Source organism: Podarcis cretensis (genome assembly GCF_951804945.1).
Source record: "Podarcis cretensis genome assembly, chromosome: 16".
NCBI lineage: Eukaryota > Metazoa > Chordata > Lepidosauria > Squamata > Lacertidae > Podarcis > Podarcis cretensis.
The window spans coordinates 25,067,236-25,089,302 of record NC_137186.1 but is presented as its reverse complement, the minus strand read 5'-3'; the positions used below and the strand labels follow the sequence as shown (position 1 = coordinate 25,089,302).

Genomic DNA, 22,067 nt, shown 5'->3' with positions numbered 1-22,067 from the left:
CCAAGGTGGTCATTAAATCTGAGTAAATACGGTAATGAAGGGATGTGGGTGGCGCTGTGGGTTAAACCACAGAGCCTAGGACTTGCCAACCATCGGTAGTTCGAATCCCCGCAATGGGGTGAGCTCCCATTGCTCGGTCCCTGCTCCTGCCCACCTAGCAGTTCGAAAGCACGTCAAAGTGCAAGTAGATAAATAGGTGCCACTCTGGCAAGAAGGTAAACGGCGTTTCCGTGCGCTGCTCTGGTTCGCCAGAAATGGCTTAGTCATGCTGGCCACATGACCTGGAAGCTGTACGCCGGCTCCCTCAGCCAATAAAGCGAGATGAGCGCCGCAACCCAAGAGTCGGTCACGACTGGACCTAATGGTCAGGGGTCCCTTTACCTTTACTTTAAATACAGTAATAAATCTAACACACAGAATTCCGTACCACGGGATGTGGTCATGGCCAGTAGCACAGGGAGCTCGAGAAAGGGATTGGGCAAATTGATGGAGGGCAAGTTTATTGATCACTTTCAGCTACTGCAGTTAAGACTTTCAACCCCAGTGAACTATTTATCTGCATGCCAGCTGTGTTGCATGGAAGATCTGGGCTCCTAGAGGCATCCGGCTAGCCGCTGTCAGAAGCAGGAGGCTGGACCAGGTAGACCTTGAGTTATTCCAGCAGCTACTTCTTACAGCCTTATTTCCGTTGTAAGTTTGGCCCCACCTGCTCTCTGTACATCTCAGTATCATATGACTTTAAATAGTCACGGCTTCCCCCAAAGAATGCTGGGAATTCTTCCCATGGAACTCTGGGAATTGTAGCTCTGAGAGCGGGTCTCTCCTGGCTATCAGCACCCTCAAGGAACAACATTTCCCAGGATACTTTGGGGGAGGGGAAGCCATGGCTGTTTAAAGCGATATGACATTGCTTTAAATGTTATATCGCAGGTGGGGCCTTTGTTCTTTTCCCCAAAGACCTCAGAGGTTTTTCCCCATTTTATCCTCTCAACGATTGGTTGAGAGAGAGGCCATGGGGTTCAGGTGGTGATCTGAACCCAGATCCTTGTGTGCTGTTGAACCTGATTCACTAGCCAGGGTATAAATAATACCATGATTCATTGATTGATTGATTGCATTTTTATCCCACTTTCTCTTTAAGGAGCTCAAGGTGGTGCACAAACCTCTCCCCATTTCATCTTCAAAACAACCCTGCAGTGTAGGTTAGCTTGAGAGGTGGTGACTGGCTCAAGGTCATCCCTGCTGAGCTTCACGTGGCCGAGTGGGGATTTGAACCCGGGTCTCCCAGGTCCCCCTAGCCCAGCGCTCTAACCACTGTGCCACACCGCCTCACAATGCCAAAACAGTGCCTTTCATTCTGCATTGCGAGCTCCCTAGCAGCGGCCTTTTCAACTTGGCACTCTGCAGAATCTGTCGGACTACACCTCCCATCAGCTGGCTGGCTGGGACTGATGGGAGTTGTAGTCCAACCATATCTGGAAGCCACCAGGTTGACAACAGCTGCATGGCTCCCTTTCCAAGCTGAAGGCATCCCAGCTGCATCTCGTGGAGGGAAACCACTGATGAACGAGTTGGGACTGGATGTAAACTTGGGGATGGATAGTAGAATCATAGAATTTGAACATAGCTGTCAACTTTTCCCTTTTTAAAAGGGAAATTCCCTTATTCTGAATAGGATTCCTCGCAAGAAAAGGGAAAAATTGACAGCTATGAATTGGAGCGTTTGAAGGGTCATCTATTCCAACCTTCTACAATTCAGGAATCACAGCTAAATCACCTGGCTTTTGACCACTTGCAACCAAGTGAAGATACCTTGGAGCCAGGATGGCATCTGATATCTTCTCCATATGGGGATCTTTGGATCTGGACTGTTTTCACACACTAATACACCATTCTGTAGAATTCGACCAGTTATATTTTATCTCTTCGGTCAGAATGAATTTCTGCAACCAAATTGCTTTCTCTGAGCATCCTGAGCAGGAACACTCACCATTAAGAAAAAGAGGTCAGGATAGGCCAGTATATATATGTGGACTGTCCCTGGATCAAGTGACTTTTCTTCTTTAAGTTCTCAAAGCTCTTAACCCAGCTCAAGGTTGTCATCTGAACTAGCCAGATGTTTAACTGAGAATCAATCGCAGCCAGTCCTTTAGAGCAGTGTTTCCCAACCTTGTGCCTCCAGCTGTTTTTGAACTACAACTCCCATCATCCCTGACTAGCAAGACCAGTGGCAAGGGATGATGGGAATTGTAGTCCAAAAACAGCTGGAGGCACAAGGTTGGGAAACACTGCTTTAGAGCCACAGTCTTGCCCCCCCCAATGGCAACTAGACATCCCTCTTTGCCAACTGCAACCTCATTAAATTTCAAGCACACCTGCCAACGGTACCCTCCTCTGCCAAACGCCTGGGAGCTGTTTGTGGAAGGGCACTTTGCATATACTCTGATGCACCCATGCTTTTGCTGTCGCCGATCACAGGGCTGAGCCTCCCTGAACTGCTGTTAACGGCAGAAAACTAAACTCTTCTCAGACTGAAGCCCATTTAATGGGTGGGTCAGGTTCTGTACTGTTACTCCCCACCCCCCACAGGATTAGGCCACTGTGAATAATGAGAGCAAGAGAGAGAGAGAGAGAAAGGAAGGAGATGAGTACAGTACAAAGAGATTCCCTGCTTCCCTGTCCCTCCCTGAAGTTCACAGGCTCTGAATCGGAACTTTGCCCCTGAATACGTGGGATGAGTCATCCTTACCAGCAAAGGGACTTGAGCCAGAAAGAAGTTTGTTTAGGCACCTGAAAAGCACTGAGCGAAGAGGTGGCTCAGTGCCTGGTTGGTTGGTTGGTTGGCACCTGAACCAGCAACACCCCCCTCCAGGGCCTCCATGGAAACCCCCCTGACCCCTCAACTCCTATTTGTGCAGACTGACCCACCCCCAAAACAACTCAGCTGAGAGGTTTTCAACCAGATTGCGGACCACGATATTTGAAGCTCTGCAGTGGCTCCCCATTTGTGGAACGCTCTCCCCAGGGAGTTTCAACTGGTGCCTTCATTATACATCTTTCGGCGCCAGATGGAAAGGTTCCTCTTCAGCCAGGCCTTGGGCTAACGGAACATCCAATGCCCTTTGAAATGTGTTGTTTGTAGGGGGAATTATTGGTTTTTGTCCTTTTTTATTTTTATTTTTTTTTAATATACAGTGGTACCTTGGGTTAAGTACTTAATTCGTTCCGGAGGTCCGTTCTTAACCTGAAACTGTTCTTAACCTGAAGCACCACTTTAGCTAGGGACGCAGGTGGCACTGTGGGTTAAACCACAGAGCCTAGGACTTGCTGATCAGAAGCTCGGCGGTTCGAATCCCCGTGAGGGGGTGACCTCCCGTTGCTTGGTCCCTGTTGCTGCCAACCTAGCAGTTCGAAAGCATGTCAAAGTGCAAGTAGATAAATAGGTACTGCTCCGGCGGGAAGGTAAACGGCATTTCCGTGCGCTGCTCTGGTTTGCCAGAAGCAGTCATGCTGGCCACATGACCTGGAAGCTGTTTGCAGACAAACGCCGGCGCCCTCGGCCTATAGAGCGAGATGAGCGCCGCAACCCCAGAGTCGGCCACGAATGGACCTAATGGTTAGGGTTCCCTTTACCTTTATCAACCACTTTTGTTAATGGGGCCTCCCGCTGCCGCTGCGCGATTTCTATTCTTATCCTAAAGCAAAGTTCTTACCCCGAGGTACTATTTCTGGGTTAGGGGAGTCTGTAACCTGAAGCGTCTGTAACCTGAGGTACCACTGTATTGTAATTTTATGTTGTGAACTGCCCTGAGATCTTACAGACGAAGGGCGGCATACAGATTTAATAACAAAAGTTTTGAAAAGCTGCGCCACCAATTGGGGCGGCTTTAAAGGCTTACGCTAATCTGTGTAGGATAAGGCTACTCTGTGTGTGTGTGTTGAGTTTTGCAGTGTGCCTCTGAATGCCAGTTGCTGGAAATAGCAGGTGGGGAGAGGGCAGTTATGCTCAGGTCCTGCTTGTGGACTTCCCAGAAGAGGTATCTGTTTGGCCAGTATGAGATCAGGTTGCTGGACTAGATGGGCCACTGACTTGATCCAGCAGGACTGTTCTGATGTCCCTATGCAGTGTTAGAAATTCCCCAGGTGTGTTTTGCTACTGGTGCAGGTTCAATTGCAACTACGCTGAGATTTACAGTACAGTGGTGCCCCGCAAGACGAATGCCTGGCAAGACGAAAAACTCACTAGACGAAAGAGTTTTCCGTCTTTTGAGGTGCTTCGCAAGACGAATTTCCCTATGGGCTTGCTTCGCAAGACGAAACGTCTTGCGAGTTCTTGCGAGTTTTTTTCCTCCCCCCCTTTTTCTAAGCTGCTAATAGCCGCTAAACCGCTAAGCCGCTAATAGCGCTAATCCGCTAATCCGCTAATAGCCGTGCTTCGCAAGATGAAAAAACCGCAAGACGAAGAGACTCGCGGAACAGATTAATTTCGTCTTGCGAGGCACCACTGTAGTAGCTCAGGTTACAGATGCTTCAAGTTACAGACGCTTTGGGTTACAGACTCCGCTAACCCAGAAATATTACCTCGGGTTAAGAACTTTGCTTCAGGATGAGAACAGAAATCGTGTGGCAGCGGCAGGAGGCCCCATTAGCTAAAGTGGTACCTCGGGTTAAGAACGGTTTCACGTTAAGAATGGACCTCCAGAATGAATTAAGTTATTAACCTGAGGTACCACTGTATCTGCTTTAAAGGTAAAGAGAGCCCTGACCATTAGGTTCAGTTGCGGCCAACTCTGGGGTTGCAGCACTCATCTCGCTTTACTGGCCGAGGGAGCCAGCGTACAGCTTCTGGGTCACGTGGCCAGCATGACTAAGCTGCTTCTGGTGAACCAGAGCAGCACATGGAAATGCCATTTACCTTCCCGCCAGAGCGATACCTATTTATCTATTTGCACTTTGATGTGCTTTCGAACTGCTAGGTTGGCAGGAGCTGGGACCGAGCAACGGGAGCTCACCCCTTCGCGGGGATTCGAACTGCTGACCTTCTGATCGGCAAGTCCTAGGCTCTGTGGTTTAACCCACAGCGCCACCCACGTCCCTCTGCCTTAGTCCATCGTTAATACCATTTCTATTTCCGCTGTGTGCGTTTCTCCTTCTTGCCAGTCCAAAGTGAATTGCTGTAAGCTACTGTCAAGCAATGTAGCTGAGATCATAGAGTTGTAGTGTTGAACGGGATCCCCGATGATCATTTAGTCCAACCACCTAGCGAACTGACAGTCCGTTGTGGCGACTGCAACCTAGGTTTAAGGTGACATTTGGCACCTAGCTTATATATCTGAGTTTCTAACACTGTTCCTATGCTATGTTTTAGCTCCACTGTCAGAGACAATGTGCCTCTGGATATCAGTGGCTGGGAATAATCAGTGCTTTTTTTCTTTAAAAAAAATGTTTAGGGGTACTCTCATTTTCCTACTCATATAGAAATACTGCCCCTCAATGAGGCCAAACTTAGTTTCACAAAATGTTTAGGGGTATGCATACCCCTGCGTCTCCCCAGAAAAAATAGGGAATAATAATAATTATTATTTATTTATACCCCGCCCATCTGGCTGGGTTTCCCCAGCCACTCTGGGCAGCTGCCAATAGAATATTAAAAACACTATCAAACATTAAAATCCTCCCTAAACAGGGCTGCCTTCAGATGTCCTCTAAAAGTCAGGTAGTTGTTTATTTCCTTGGCATCTGATTGGAGGGTGTTCCACAGGGTGGGTGCCACCACCGAGAAGGCCCTCTGCCTGGTTCTCTGTAACTTCGCTTTTTGCAGTGAGGGAACCGGCAGAAGGCCCTTGGTGCTGGACCTCAGTGTCTGGGCTGAACGATGGGGGTGGAGACACTCCCAGAGGTATACTGGGCTTTAAAGGTCAGCACCAACACTTTGAATTGTGCTCAGAAACCGCAAGCAGGGAGAGAATGGTGTCGCACTCAGGTCCTGCTTACAAGTTTCCCAACAAGGATAGATTCCAGTTATGTCAGCATCTGGCAACACTTGTTCCTGCCTTGCAGCGGGTTGGCCCTTGGGCTCCCTTCTAGTGGCAATTCTGTGAATGTAAAGTGGGTGATTTAAGACCCTGCCCCTGCTGTCAAGGGTCACTTTCTCTCTGTGTGTGCTGTAAATTGTGGTATCTCCTGATTTTCTCCCCTGCCAGTGATGAGTTGTGGGAGTATGCAAGATGGCTGACCAGAGCAACATCCAATCGGCGGCTTCCAAGAGCATCCGCCCCTTCCGCTCCAGCGAGGAGTATCTCTACGCCATGAAGGAGGACCTCGCCGAGTGGCTCAACACCCTCTATGACCTCGACGTCCAAGTGGAGAACTTCATGGATGTCCTGGAAACCGGCTACGACCTCTGCCAGCACGCCAACAACGTCAACCGCATTGCGCTGGAGTTCCAGCAGCTGCACCCGGAGGCGGCGTCTCGCATGAGGATCCCACAGAAGGAGGTGGTCTTCCAGGCCAAGAATGTCATGCCGGGCTCCTTCATCGCTAGGGACAACATCTCCAACTTCATTCAGTGGTGCCGCCAGGAGCTGGGCATCCAGGATGTCGTGATGTTTGAGACCAACGACCTGGTGCTGAAGAAGAACGAGAAGAACTTCGTCCTTTGTCTCCTGGAGGTGGCCAGGAAGGGCTCCAAATTTGGGATGCTGGCTCCCATGCTCATCCAAATGGAGGAGGAGATCGAGGAGGAGATGAGAGACCAGGTGGCCTATGGCGAGCTGGAGACGGAGGAGGCGAGCGAAGTCCTGGGGCCCAAGTCTCCTGTTTACCCGAGCAGAAGCCAGAGGATAACTTTGTGTGACCTCAAGAACCTGGATGAGCTGGTGAGTCTCTTCTGTCCTGCTGGGCTGGCATCCTCTTTATTTATTTAAAACGTGTCTCTTTTTACACACTGAACCCATCTCTTGGCTGTAATTCTGGAAGGCTGGCTAGCAATTGCGTCAGCATATTTATTGAGTCATGAAAATGTTTGTTTATGTCGTTATTTTAAAATATTTCTATCCCAGCGGGTAACAAACAGCCACAACACAGATATAACCCCCTTCTGGGGGAAAAAAATCCAAGTTAATAAATGAACAGCATCCAACCTGGTTAAGAAATTTCCAGCAATTCCCCAGGGAAATTTTTGCTATTGGCGCAGGTCCAGTTACAACTATGTTGAGATTTCTGGGCGCCAAGGTTGGCAACCACAGTTTAAAAACCTCTGTCTTAGTCCCTCGTTAATGCCTTGTCCATTTCCATTGTGTGTGTTTCTCCTTCCTGCAAGTGACTTGTTGTAAGAGCGAGCTACAGCCAAGCAATGTAGTTGAGGTCATAGAACTGTTGCACTGGAAAGTGAAAAGACATTCCGTTGTGGCGACTATAACTGAGAGTTAATATGTCATTTGGCACCTAGCTTATGCATCTGGTTTTCTAACACTGAGCCAGAAGTTTCCTCCTCCAACTTGGTGCCGTCCATATGTTTTGCACTGTCAGCTTCCATCACCAGTCACCACTAGTCATGCTAGCTGGGGCTAATGGGAGCTATGGTCTAAAACATCTGGAGGGCACCAGGTTGGGGAAAGCTGCTCTGTCCACTGGGTTTCAGGATTCTGTGCTTAAGTGAAGGTTTCAGTCTAAATTCTGCGCTAGGTAGAACAGAATTCTGCAACCTGGGTACGTTACCCATTTGCATGGCATCGTTTTGCAGAATTTAATTCTGCTTTGATAGTCATGGTGAAGGGCAAAGGCACAGAAGCTACTACACTTCATGACCAGGATCAGTCTCATTCTGCAGCTCCTTCAGTTACTACATCTTTGGCAGGCGCCTGCTTTCAAGCACATTTTTGCAGCCATGAGGTCTAGAATCTTGTTGGTTTGCTTTTAAAGTAAAGCTGAGCTTTTTCATTCAGCAGAATTCTGTGGCTGGAGCTGCATTTTGCATCCTTTCTGTGTTCTGCAAAGTCGAAGCTCAGTGATTAGTGTGTTTGCTTTGCACAGAAGGACTGAGGTTCATTTCCCAGAACTACCAGGAAGGATAAGGAATGTCCCCTGTCGGAAACCCAGGCAAGCTGCTGCCGGTCAGTGCAGACAATACTGAGCTAGATGGATCAATGGTTCAGTGGCAAAGCATCTGCTTTGCATAGAAGAAATCCTACAATCGCTGGTGGCATCTCTAGGTAGGGCTGGGAGAGACTCTTTGCCCGAAACCCTGGAGAGCTGCTGCCAGTCAGTGTAGGCAGCCCTGAGCAGAATACCCAGATTGTCTGACTCGTTTTAAGGCAGCTTCCTATGTATGCACAGCCCTCAGTGTTCTCGGTCTACATTTGAGGGGGGTGTCTGGGATGTTAGAGGAGGGGTAGTACCTCTGCTGGGGGACACATCATGCTCCTTCTGGGGTCCTTTGTCCACAGCTCTCAGCTGCGGCTCCTAGAACCTGTCAGCTTGCAGCAGCCGCCACACCCTAGAAAAGGGGTTTGACTGCTGGCTAAACCAAAATTTAAAAAATTCCTTCCAGTAGCACCTTAAAGGTAAAGGTACCCTTGACCATTAGGTCCAGTCATGGACAACTGGGGTTGCTGCGCTCATCTCGCTCTATAGGCCGAGGAAGCCGACATTTGTCCGCAGCTTCCGGATCATGTGGCCAACATGACTAAGCTGCTTCTGGTGAACCAGAGCAGCCACACAGAAACACTGTTTACCTTCCCGCCGGAGTGGTACCTATTTATCTATTTGCACTTGATGTGATTTTGAACTGCTAGGTTAGCAGGAACTGGGACCGAATAACGGGTGCTCACCCCATCGCAGGGATTCGAACCGCCGACCTTCCGATCGGCAAGTCCTAGGCTCTGTGGTTTAGACCACAGCACCACCTGCATCCCTTCAGTAGCATCTTAGAGACCAAGTAAGTTTGTTATTGGTATGAGCTTTCGTGTGCATGCATGCTTCTTCAGATACTGAAGAAGTGTGCATGCACACGAAAGCTCATACCAATAACAAACTTACTTGGTCTCTAAGGTGCTACTGGAAGGAATTAATTTTGTTTTGACTACGGCAGACCAACACGACTACCTACCTGTAACTGCGGCTAAACCAAGTGAGGGTTGCCAATGGATCTCAAACCCTCGGTGAGTTAGGGATTTCCGGACGAGACCAATACTGGGTCCAATGGTCAGGAAGGCGGTCTCTGCGCATGCTGCAGAGAGAAGTGAGGGGCAGATGGGGCTCATCAACTTGGGAAGGGAGCCCATTTAGGAGAAGGGAAACTCTGGTCTTAAATCTCCCCTGCCTTGTGGGATATCTTCAGGAAAAGAAAAGGCTAAGCCTAAGGAGTAAACAAAGGGACGCAGGTGGCGCTGTGGGTTAAAGCCTCAGTGCCTAGGGCTTGCCGATCGAAAGGTCGGCGGTTCGAATCCCTGCGGCGGGGTGCGCTCCCGCTGCTCGGTCCCAGCGCCTGCCAACCTAGCAGTTCGAAAGCACCTCCGGGTGCAAGTAGATAAATAGGGACCGCTTACCAGCGGGAAGGTAAACGGCGTTTCCGTGTGCGGCTCTGGCTCGCCAGAGCAGCGATGTCACGCTGGCCACGTGACCCGGAAGTGTCTCCGGACAGCGCTGGCCCCTGGCCTCTTAAGTGAGATGGGCGCACAACCCCAGAGTCTGTCAAGACTGGCCCGTACGGGCAGGGGTACCTTTACCTTTTTAAGGAGTAAACATTGCACAAATCCAAAGTGGAGTCCCTAAGACGGTTGGAGGATGCCTTGCTGCCAAGCTGGATCACATCAGCGAGGCTGAGAGGCGGGTCTTGTCGTCTGGGCAACCCAGGACCTCCATACATGCTGCCCAGGCTTGCATCCCAGGGATGTGACTTTGGTCTCCACCGCAACGGTTTGACTTCACCCCTGAAGGCACGCTCCATTGTCTCTCTAGTTAGGATGATTCCGACCTTTGAGGGACAGCAAGAAATGGTCCGATTAATTGACAGCTGATCAGGCTGAAGGTGTTTATGAAGTGAGCCAATGAAGGGAAGACAGCGCAGGGCTGTTGGCTGTGTTTGGGCTTGGTATTGCTGTCCTCTTTGAACTGAAATGCCCAGTTGAGGATTAACCAAGCTGCCCTGCTTGGCAAGGTTAGGCTTTGGGCTCTTGTGTGATTTAGATCTGCAGGCTATTTGCGGCTTGCTTCAGTGGATATGGGAAAATTCCTCTTGTTGTTTCAACCCTCCTTTTAAAAATATTTGGCAGCTGTCAATACGGGATTCTCCTTTGCATGCCATTTCCCTAAACAGAACACTGTTTATTCATTTGCTTTTGGTCTCCCTTTGCACACAACTCATCTTCGGAGTTCCTTTATCCAATCTGCAGCTTTCCCCCTAACCATCTTTCCCGCCAATGGTTGGCATCGTAATCGAGTCGATGTGGTCTAGTGGTTAGAGTGTCAGACAAGAGCTGTGGTGCCGGGAAATCCCCACTAAGGATCTGAAACCCATCTTCAAGAAAAGCTAAGCTTTCATTCAACATTTTTACGGAATTGCATAACTGAAGCCGGAAAGGAACACAAGGAGATCATCTGGTCCACCCCTTTGCAATGCAGGGGAATTTTATTTATTTATTTTAAGAGACATAGAATTTATTTTATTTTATTTAATAATATTTATGCACTGTTTGGTTTGGGGAAAACTTCTAGGCAGTTTGCAGGAAATATTAAAAGCATCAATAAAAACAATTTAAGATAAAATTATTAGTAAAAAGAGATTAACAAACGTCAGCGTTGATGTGCCTTGAATAGGCTTGCCTAAGCATTCTGAGTGGGCACCAAAAAATAATAATACAGTGAACATGCCTGCCTGATTTCAATCGGCAAGGAGTTCCAAAGTGCTGCCACATTAAAAGAACAATTTCCTACCTGTGTGGAACAGGTATTGCTTGGCACTTGCCACAGTACTAGTTCCTCAGATCGAAGGACATACATGTGGAAAGACTATCCCGCAGGAGACTCCCGCCTTTCTTTATTATACTGTTTATTTACAAATACATTCATACCCTGGAAGTCAAACGGAATCCGTTCCAGAAGTCCGTTCGACTTCCAAGACGTTTGAAAACCAAAGTGCAGCTTCTGATTGGCTGCAGGAGCTTCCTGCACTCAAATGGAAGCTGTGGAAGCCCCATTGGACGTTTGACTTCCAAAAATAGTTCGCAAACCAGAACAATCACTTCTGGGTTTGCAGCGTTCAGGAGCCAAAACGTTCGGAAACTAAGCTGTTCGAAAACCAAGGTACAACTGTATGGTACAACTGTATAGTTTATGAGTTCATCGATACAGTTGTCAAAAAAATTCAAGTAAATACACGCATACACATGTGCACACACACACATCTTGCAGATAATTTTAAAAATTCAACATTCCAAAAATATTACAGTATATAAATATACTGAAAATTTTGAATAGATCTATTGCAGAACTATATGTAAGTACATAAACATATATTTTTTTTCCTTAAAGGAGATGCAGGCAACCTCAGGCCAGGAGTGAAACAGTCCTGTCTATCTGGCCCCTGAAATTCTCCCCAGGCCACACCTTTTCCTGACCCTGCTTCATGCCCCAGGTGTGTCTTTACCTGCCTGGAAAGTGCCCTCAAAAACCCATCATGTCTCTTGTTTGCCTGGCTAGAGGGACACAGAGGGGTGTGTGAGCTTGTGAACAAGATAATCTAGCCCACATCCATTGCTCCACCTACCTTACTGGCATGTGGCCCCTGGAAGGTTTCCCAGAGGGAATATGGCCCCCAGTCTGAGAAAAAAATCCTGGGGGAGTGAAAGACTAGAGCAGGCATGGCCAAACTTGGCCCTCCAGCTGTTTTGGGACTACAATTCCCATCATCCCTGACCACTGGTCCTGTTAGCTAGGGATGATGGGAGTTGTAGTCCCAAGACAGCTGGAGGGCTAGGTTTGACCATGCCTGGACTAGAGGTTCTGCAGTCCCAGCTCCTGTGACCTGATGGAGACCAATTTTGCTCTTTGCCTATCCTGCTAAATATGCCTCTCTGAGCCTCTGCAGATCTTCTCAGCAGAATCCTCAGCAACACAGAGATCCCCTTCCCTGGGCTGTTGTAAACTGCAGAAAACCTGGGCGAAGAGATCTTACGGCACGCTGAGCTTTGGTGCATGAAAATAACTGGCTTCCACTCCAAAGTTCAGCGTGACGTGAGTTTTTTCTCCCAGGCTCACAGATATGCTCGACAGATTCGGTGAGGAGTGAGAAGATCTCTGTGTTACACTGAGCTCTGAAATCCCCCGCGAGAGATTCGTGGGATCTGCGTGGCTGCAGGGACCCCCGCTTCCACAAATCCTATGATATAAGCGCAGAGGACCTGGAGAAGGGTTAGCAAGGACCACAGTAATGTCTGGCTGCTCAGGCAAGCCAGTATCTGTGGACCGCTGCACTTCCATGTTAAATTGGCTTTTCACCTGCTGAAACAATTCATCAGAGTATGAGTCTCTGTGCAGTGAAGCACATTCGATAGCCTCCTATAGAAACAATTGGCGGGTCGCTGTCAGGTGAATTGCTCTGATTCACTCTCATGCTGTTAACTCTGAGACCTCTTAATGTTTCTTGAGCCGGGAGCATTAAAGGAGCATTCTGGAAGGTGAGAACCATCTTCCTCACCACTTTGTAAACTGGCCGAGTTCTAAACACTACAGTGTACAATGAATTGGCCAAAAACATTTTTTTAAAAAAATGGTTTAGTGAGTTTATCCTGCTTTGTTGACTTTGAATCTTAAGGAAAGTTGCTGCTTTGAAAGCGTGAAATATTACGTGCCTTAACAGTGAAGCTGTGTTTTGTTACTGTTGACACTTTGGCTTTTTAATAAACACCCTCCCGAAACACTGACGCAGGAAAACACCTCGCTAACAGTTTGGCACATAACCTTGGGAATAACAGCGCCATTCATTTTGCTGCTGGGTTATTTCTGAGGTGGACAAATATTATGACTCTGGATCTCAAAGGAGCACAGAGGATGCTCTATCGAGGCAGTGCTCTTTGAATGAACGAGAGAGTTCAGGAAAGTCAGGAAGCCTACAAGGGCTTGTCAGTAGATGACAGAAGGCCCTTCTCTCAGAATCCCTCAAATCTGGTTTCTGTGGAGGGCTCCCCTGGCTGAGGAGGGTTTACCGTATTTTTTACTCTATAAGATGCACCAGACCACAAGACACACCTAGTTTTTGGAGGAGGAAAACAAGAAAAAAAATATATTCTGAATCTCAGAAGCCAGTGAAAGCAGCAATCCCTCTTGCTGTTCTGGCTTCTGGGATAGCTGCGCAGCCTGCATTCACTCCATAAGACGCACATGCATTTCCCCTTACTTTTTAGGAGGGAAAAAGTGAGTCTTATAGAGCAAAAAATATGGTATTTCCAAGGCAGCCCTCCATAATTTATGGAACAACATCATCCTTATCCAACAGCCATGCTGGCTTGGGCTGATAGGAGCTGGACCCCAAGAACATCTCCTTCCACCCCTGATTTTCGACAGGGACCAACTCTGTGCCCAGAAGCTTGTCCATTGCTAGAACCCCTCCCCACCGAAAACCTGTACAGTTCTGGTTGCCTCGCCTCAAAACGGATATTGTAGAGGTAGAAAAGATTCAGAAAAAGCAGCCCAAAGGATCAAGGGGGTGGAGCAACTCCCTCACAGGGAAAGGTTGCGGCGTCTGGGACTTTTTAGCTTAAGAGAAAAGGCGAGTAAGAGGCAACAAGATAGAAAGCAATTTTCTCCCTCTCTCCTGTCCCTGGAACCGATGCACATCCAATGAAGCTGAACGTTGGAAGATTGGGGACAGTTAAACTATGGAACTCTCTGCCACAGGAGGCATCGGTTGCCACCAACTTGACGAGCCATGATGGCTGCGCTCTGCCTCCATGGTTGGAGGCAGCAATGCTTTCGAATATCTGTTGCTGCAGGAGAGGGCTCTCATCCCTGGTCCTGCTTATTGGTGCCTCCCGGCCTCTGTGAGAACAAGATGCTGGACTAGATGGGCCATTGGCTTAATCCAGCAGGCTCCTTTATGTTCTTACTGGTGTTTATGGTTAGGATGACAAAAAGCAGCTCTCACCATAGTGGTCCATGTGGGGTGCGGGGGAATAAAATCCCAAGCTCTGCTGTAGGGCCAGTGCCTTTATTAGGAGCGGCTCAAATGTCACAAATAGTGAGCATGACTTAGAAGTTTTCCGGAACCCTTAATCAGGCTAAGATGCTAAACAAAATGAGAGGGAGGGAGGAATAACCCTGGCATGACGTCAAAGCCTGGGGTGTTCTGCATATTGTAATGAGATCTGGAGAGATCTGGAGACATGAGCCTCCACTAGGTGCTAAAAAGATGATGGGTCAACTGTTTGACCAGACCACAGTCACACCATCCGTTTAAAGTAACATGAGACCACACTTCCCCACCCCAAGGAATTCTGGGAGCTGTAGTTTTGTCAAGGGATGCAGAGCACTGTTAGGAGTTCAGTGCTGCAATTGTTGTTGTACGGTTATATACCAACCTTTATCTTCCAAAAGGTGGTGCAATTTCACCCTCACAACAGCCCTGTGAGGTACGTTAGGCAAAGATATGGTAGCTGGCCCAAGGTCACGCAGTGAGCTTCAGGGCCGAGTGGGGATTTGAACCCTGGTCTCCCAGGCCATAGCCCAACACTCTTAACCATTACGCCACAATTCTCAGAGTTCCCTATCAGGAGGGATGGATTGTGAAACCACCCTGGGAACTGTAGTTCTGTGAGGGGCAGTGGGTCTCCTAAAAATACTCTTAACAAAAAACAGCTCCAAGGATTATTGGGTGGGGAACCATGCCTTTTTAAACTGGTATTGTGGATGGTGTCAATGTGAGCAAAAAGTGATGCGTCTAAGCCTCTGGTTTGCCCACAGCGCCTGGCCCCAGTGGTAGACTGCCCTGACTCTGGAGGTTCTATCCAGCAGATTGTGTTTTCCATTCCTTTGACTGGACAACCATGCACGGCTCCTGCTTCTGTCCCCTCTCACCTTTGATTGTAGTAACTGAAAGGTGTGCAGGGCGGAGGGGGATGTTGAAGGGGAAAGAAAGCGTCCGTGGCAGACGTGTGACTCTTTCTTGGATCAGACGGATGATCAGCGGATTAATATTTGAATCAGGGCCAACCCTGCCTGCACACGGGAGCCTCTAGTGACCTGAGAAAGCTCCCCTTGGCTGTCCCGCTTTGCACCACTGCAAAGCATCTGCTGTGTGCTGCGTAGCTGTCTTTTGAGCAGAAAATACTTTGGAATTGGCCGTGCTTGCGGTTCTGTCCAGGTCTCTCATTCTGTGACCAGGTCTCTCATTTATAACATTACAGGAGCCGTGGATTAGCCAGGCTATAATTTTCTGGTGGGGTTCGGATTCGGTAGAGAAGCTTTGCACTTTCTCTCCTTTCCTTTCCGTCTCCCAGCAGTCTGAAATGAATGCCTTTGGATAAATTGCTGACTTTATTCTTAGACGCAGCGTCCTTGTTTTTTTGCGGCTCCTCAAGTGGAAACTTGTAGCAATGTCTGCTTGCCGCAAGGTGTGAGGCGCCCACTTTGCAAAGGCAGGGAAGCCTCCAAGTTCCATGAAGGGGGAGGACTCTCTTGTCCGTCTGAGGGGGAGCCTCTTGGGGTGGGTTGCCGCTTGCATACTGATGACTCCAACCCGACAGGCTCCCTTTGACTAGAAAAACACTGAATAATGGACTCCACAAACTGGTGCTCTGGGGTGGGTGGGTGTGTAGCTTTTGTTCCCTGTCTTGTTTACTCTGCAACTGGAAAGTTTGAGAAGATAGTGCTTTGCACCCTGCTGTTTGGCAGAAAGAGCCAAGTTGATGGGCCAACATCCCTCTTGGGTTGAGGCAAACTCATTCTTCCATTTCTCAGCTGTAGTTTTGAAGCCAGATTTTATTTATTACAGTTATATTCCACCTTGCCCCTAAGGAGCTCAAGATGGCATATGTCGCCCTTTACCCTCCACAACCCTGTGAGGTAGGCTAGGCTGAGAGTGACTGGATAACATAGGCGCCAACTACTGGGGGCCCGGGCACTCACAATTTGGGGGGTGGGGTGCTTAGCACCCGCAGTGCAGACTCTGATGCGACTTCTGGTTTCTACCGAAAGTCGCGTCAGAGGCTTGATGCAACCACTGAGGAGACGTCGGAGGCCCTGCTAGGCTCCATGAGGCCTCAGAGATCACGTCAGAGGCCCTGGGAGGCCTCAGAAGCGCCACTGTGGAGCATCAATGTAATGTCATAACATCATGAAGTCCCATTATGTCATGGGTGCCATTGGGCACCCAAAGCCTGGGGCCAAGTTGCCACCTCTGCTGGATAGCTCAGTTGGTTAGAGTGTGGTGCAGGTAACGTCAAGGTTGCAGGTTTGATTCCTGTTGGGAACAGCTGCATATTCCTGCTTCGTCATCGGGGTCAGCAAACTTTTTCAGCAGGGGGCCGGTCCATTGTCCCTCAGACCTTGTGGGGGGGCCAGACTATATGGGGGGTGGGTGGGAATGAACGAATTCCTTTGCTCCACAAATAACCCAGAGATGCATTTTAAATAAAAGGGCACATTCTACTCATGTAAAAACACACTGATTCCTGGACCGTCCACGGGCCGGATTTAGAAGGCGATTGGGCTGGATCTGGCCCCCAGGCCTTAGTTTGCCTACCCATGGACTAGGTGATCCTCAGACAGGGTCCCTTTCAATTCTACAGTCCTATGATACTATGAATGTCCTAGGGTTATCCAGTGAGCTTCATGCCTGAGTGGGGATTTGAACCCTGATCTGCCAGCTCTTTGTCCAACACTCTAACCACTACACCTCACCGCCTCTCACCCTGGATCCCAGTTGGAAAAATACACAGCTGGACTTAAAATATCTGCGGTTTTCCTTTGGGCAAAGTTTTCTGCTGCTGTGTCTCTGGATCTGCATATAGACATCTTCTCCCCTGCCAAATCACCTCCTTTCTCAACTAGAGAGCCTTAGGGCCTCCCTGCATTTGACTTTATAATGAGGTGATTAGCAATTAGATTATGTGTTTTTTAAAAGTAAACACCAGGTGCCTAGAGGCAGGAGGAGGAGGAGTGGTTATCAAGAATTCTGGCACGGGGAAGGGAGTTTTAAGTCTTCCCTCCCAATCTGTAATCTCCGTGAAATAGCTCCCCACCAACAATTAGCATTGGGGTTAAGCTTCCCTTTGGCGCCCAGGGAGTGCTTGCTCTGCAGTGTTGATAGTAAAATTGCTTCCTCCTGGTATTTAATATAAGTCATGTTTGCTAATCTCATCATTAACAGGATGATGTTTGATTCAGGTAGTCGGGCCTTAAGGGAGGTCAGGATGGTCAAGAACCAACATTTTTCTCTCTGCAGAACCAGAGTTGTCTGCAAGGGGAAGACGCTGTTGACTCTACAGCGCCACCACTGCAGCTGGTAGGATGGTGTACTGCAGCTGGCAGGAGTTAATAACATTCCACCTCATGTTATTTAACCCCTGACATGCCTGGTCTCTCTGCTGTAGGCTGGCATGCTCGCAGGCTCCTACTTGGAGCTTTACTGAACCGCCTTCCTTCCTCTGAGCCACAGCTGGGACACCTAGCCCTTACAGTTCTTGGCATCCATCTGTCTGGAGAGACAATGGAGTGCGCCTCCAGGGGTGAAGGCAAACCGCTGCATCTGCAGTGCTGAGGTGACTTCCCTGGGGTACTAGCCTGGGTACTAGCCTAGACGGCCTCGCTGGACTACAACTCCCATAGATTCACTGCCCATGCTGGCTGGGGCTGATGGGATTTGTAGTCCTAAATATTTGGAGGGCATCAGAGCGGGGAGTCTGGCCTGTGTTAGGCGAGAGATGGGCCGCTGCGATGGTGGCATTTTGTTTATTAAATCTTTGGCAAGAGGAAGGCAAAGGATCTTGTGGCCAGCATGCAGCGGGGGGGGGGGGGGGGCGGCTGAAGAGGACAGCGAGAACACGAGAGACTGCTGGCCTTCCCCACTTAGCAGATCACTGGGGCCTCTGTTCTCTCTTCACAATGGACACCTGCCACAATCGAGGCTCTCCAGCCAAAGAGCCGGTTGGTCTCTCCTAGCCAAGACTTTGCAGGCAGAATCTCTGGTCCCATCTATACATTTATAGCAGTGTTATACCACTTTAAGAAGCCATGGCTCTCTGTCCCCCGTCCCCAAAGTATCCTGGGAAGTGTAGTTCGCTGAGGGTGCTGAGAGTTGTTAAGAAACCTCTATTCCCTTCACGGAGCTGCTATTCCTAGAGTGGCTTAACAATCAATCGTTCCTCCCAGGGAACTCTGGGAATTTTATCTCTGGGAGGGGACTAGGAGCCCCCTCACAACTCTCAGTGCCCTTGATAAACTACAGCTCCCATAATTCTCTGGGGGAAAGCCATGGCTGTTTAAAGAGGTGTGGATGTATGGTGTGGAGATGGGGCCAAACTTAAAGGAAATGAAGGACAATTGCTGGAGCAGATCAAGGTTTACCTAGCCCAGTCTCCTGCTTCTGACAGTGGCTGTCTAGATGCCTCTGGGAAGCAGCCCTTCCCTTTAATCTGATAATAGTTGAGAGTCATCAGTAGACCTGCCCTCCACTCATCTGAGGGGGATAGGGGTCTCTCCTATCAACTCTCAGCACCCTAAACAAATCACAGCTCCCAGAATTCTCTAGGGGAAGCCATGATTGTTTAAAGTTCTACGATACTGCTTTTAAGTGTATATATTGAAGCCTCTGTTAGCTTTTTCTTTTCATCTCAGCAGGATTCCTTACATGTTGTTGACCCCTATACCAGTCCCAGGTTTCCTTTTTGTCATTAATGTTGACTGTTTTTCATTTAGAGAGCAGAATCAGTCCTCACGGTGGCTTTCAGAGTAGAAAGCCTCTGCCCCGAGGAACTTACAAACTCTGGGTTGTATCCAGGGTTGGTTCCTACCCCAGAGCATTCCCGGCGAAATGAATGGATTTGACGGAGCGATGCTCGTTAATTTCAACAGCTTCGTTAATTTCAGTCAGTCTGCCCTGAGCCAAACTTAGTTGGAGTCGACCTTATATGCAGTTCGATGCAGAAACAGATGTGTGCTTGCTGCGGCAAACAGTTTCTCGGGGCCTGGTTGCAGCCTTGACTTATTTCCAAGCAACTCGTAAATTTGAACCTGATTTGTTTGCACAGAGTTTGCAGGGAAGCTATATGGCGTCCGGTGTTCAGCAAGACTTTCTTCTGATTTGTTTGAGGAGAGGTTTTACGATCTTGTGCCAAGTGACTGTTTTTCCGCACTTTTCTGTGTATTTCCCCCATCACCTTGTTGGCAGTCTTTTGGGGGCGGGGTGTCAGTGATGGGGGGGACCATAAACAAGAGTGGGTGGAGCAAAAGATGCTAATTTACTTGCCTGCCCCACCTCCTGCATCCAAGCAAGCAAGAGGCATTCTCAGAGTTCGAAGGACACATTCTGCCCATGCAAAAACACTCAAGGAGGATGCAAAGCAGGACTGGTGGGGGGATGGGGTCTAGAGAGAGTCCCTAGGGCCAGATAGAGAGGTCTGGAGGGCTACATTTGACGCCCTGGCCTGCACTCCCGCCACTTTTCTGCTCCTTTACAAGACCCCTGTAAAATCAAGCACCTTTGTGGCTCAAGGTCTAAACTGGACCCATTAGGTCCAGTTGTGGCCGACTCTGGGGTAAAGCTCATCTCGCTTTACTGGCTGAGGGAGCCGGCGTACAGCTTCCGGGTCATGTAGCCAGCATGACTAAGCCGCTTCTGGCGAACCAGAGCAGCGCACAGAAACACCGTTTACCTTCCCACCGAAGCGGTACCTATTTATCTACTTGCACTGGAGTGCTTTCAAACTGCTAGGTTGGCAGGAGCAGGGACCGAGCAACGGGAGCTCACCCCGTCGCGGGGATTTGAACCACCAACCTTCTGATCGGCAAGTCTAGGCTCTGTGGTTTAACCCACAGTGCCACCCGCGTCCCGGCTTAAGGTCTAGGGTGGCCCTATTTCAAAAAGTGAAAATCTGGAACCAAAAACCTGTTGAGCTTTTTTTGGCCTTGTTGAGTTATTTTTAGGGAGATTCTTCAAATTTCCCCAGACATTTCAGCGATTTCCACCCAGACACTGTTACCAGCTGCTGTATTCCAGCTATGTTAAGGAAATTCCAGGTGTATGGCAACCCTAAAGGTGGCAAATTTGCCCCTACAAAACTATGGCCAACACTCTGCTTTCCTTTGAAGTTTCAAAAATAGCTTACAGCTCATGTGCTGGGCATTCACACCTGCAAGCTGTCGGCTTTTATGAGCTGCCTCCAGCTATGGTGCGGAGGCTGTGGGCTGAACTGATGTGAGTCAGGAGTCACCAACGCAGATTTGTCTGTTCTAGACAGGCTTTGTTGAAAGAAGACAAGGATGGATTTGTATTCAATCCACTCTGCGGCCTTGGAATGCGGAAGCTAAAATAAAGGATATGCAAGAACATTAGAAAATCTGCTGTGTCAGTTGCCCTTCTAATCCAGTGTGCTGTTCCTACAGTGGACGAGAGTCCTGTGGGAAATGAGCCAGCACTTTGCACATGGTCAGAGAGACTCTTATCTTTGCAACAAAACAAAGCAATAAATAAATTAGTTTATTGATTTTGACTGACTTTCAGAGCCCCCAGCCACTTAAACATCTGTGACCTCCCCACCCGCATTACTGGATTCCCCACTCCTATCAGCAGAAGCCAGCCTGGCCACTGACTAAGGAGGATGGCAGTCAGAGCCCAGCAGCATCTAGGAACATAATAAGCTCAGTATTGCGGACACTGACTGGCAGCAGCTCTCCAGGACTTAGTATCATAGTTGGATGGGACCACGAGGATCATCTAGTCCAATCCCCTGCAATGCAGGAAAATCTTTTGCCCCACATGGGACTCGAACCCACAACCCTGAGATTAAGAGTCTCTTGATTTTCCAACTGAGCAACCCAGTAGCTACCTAGCTTGGTTCTCTCCCAGCTCTTACCTGGAGATGCAGATTGGGGAATTGAACCTGGGACCTTCAACGTGCAAGGCAGATACTCTACCTCTATAGCCACAGCCCTATTCAAATCTCCCTATTCAAGGGAAAGAAGGCAATGCTTGTTCTGATTGGCCAGATCCTCCCCAGAGCAGGTTTGCTGCTTTCTGTTGCATTGCCTGACTTTACCTACCAGCTAGTAGAGATAAATAAGGGAGGCAGCGAGCAGGTGACCCCAAGGGAGGCCCAATGTGTGGTTGTTGTTTTTACCTCCTTTTCATTATCTGGAGATCCTGAATCGCATCTGGATTACTCCCTGTGATAAGAGCCTTTCAGGAAGGGGGGGGGGAGGAGCTGAGAGACTGACCTCTCCTGACTCTATAATCTCAAAGCCCTTTTTAATTTAAAACTCCTTCCTGGCCCGATTCCTTGTTAAGTCCCCTGATGGCAGGGAGGGAGACCTCTTCATGGCGTGCCTGGTTGGGGGGGGCAGGCAGGGGGTGGGCAGAGCTGGTTGCTGCAGCTGCTGCCTCTTCAATGGCACTACTGTTGGGTGCCAGGGCAGATTTGGCACTGGGTTTTGCAGTAGGAGGGCAAACGGCTGGCTTTTTACAGGCTGGGCATCCCTTCCTTGGGCTGTGTGGTCTCGGAGATGACACAGCTCCGTACAAAGGGCTATTGACTCACTGGGCCAAGACAGTCCCGAAAGAAACGAGTGCAAATTCTGGGCTTGGCGACGTAAACTGGGTTCCCTGTTATAGCCAGTGCTCTCCAGGACAGGGAGAGGGTTTTTCCTTCTTCCCTCTCTCATAATCCTACAACTCGGGGCTATCAGATGAAGCTGAATGTTGGAAGATTTGGGGCAGACAAAAAGAACAAGAGCTCTGTTGGATCAGGCCAGCGGCCCATCTAGTCCAGCATCCTGTTCTTGCACAGTACATATTTATTTACTTCTTGCCCACTCTTCACCCTAAGGTGCCAAGGTGGGATACAGCCATGAAAACA

At 48.9% G+C, this 22,067-nt stretch overlaps 1 protein-coding gene across 1 annotated transcript in view; it reads left to right on the top strand.

Moving 5' to 3' along the window:
- GAS2L1 (growth arrest specific 2 like 1) overlaps positions 1 to 22,067 on the top strand; it is a 52,385-nt gene that overhangs the window by 5,857 nt on the left and 24,461 nt on the right. Inside the window, exon 2 of the mRNA XM_079956552.1 lies at positions 6,204 to 6,878. Coding sequence (XP_079812678.1) covers positions 6,228 to 6,878 — 651 coding nt within the window. The 5' untranslated portion in view covers positions 6,204 to 6,227. The remainder of the gene's footprint in view (positions 1 to 6,203; positions 6,879 to 22,067) is intronic.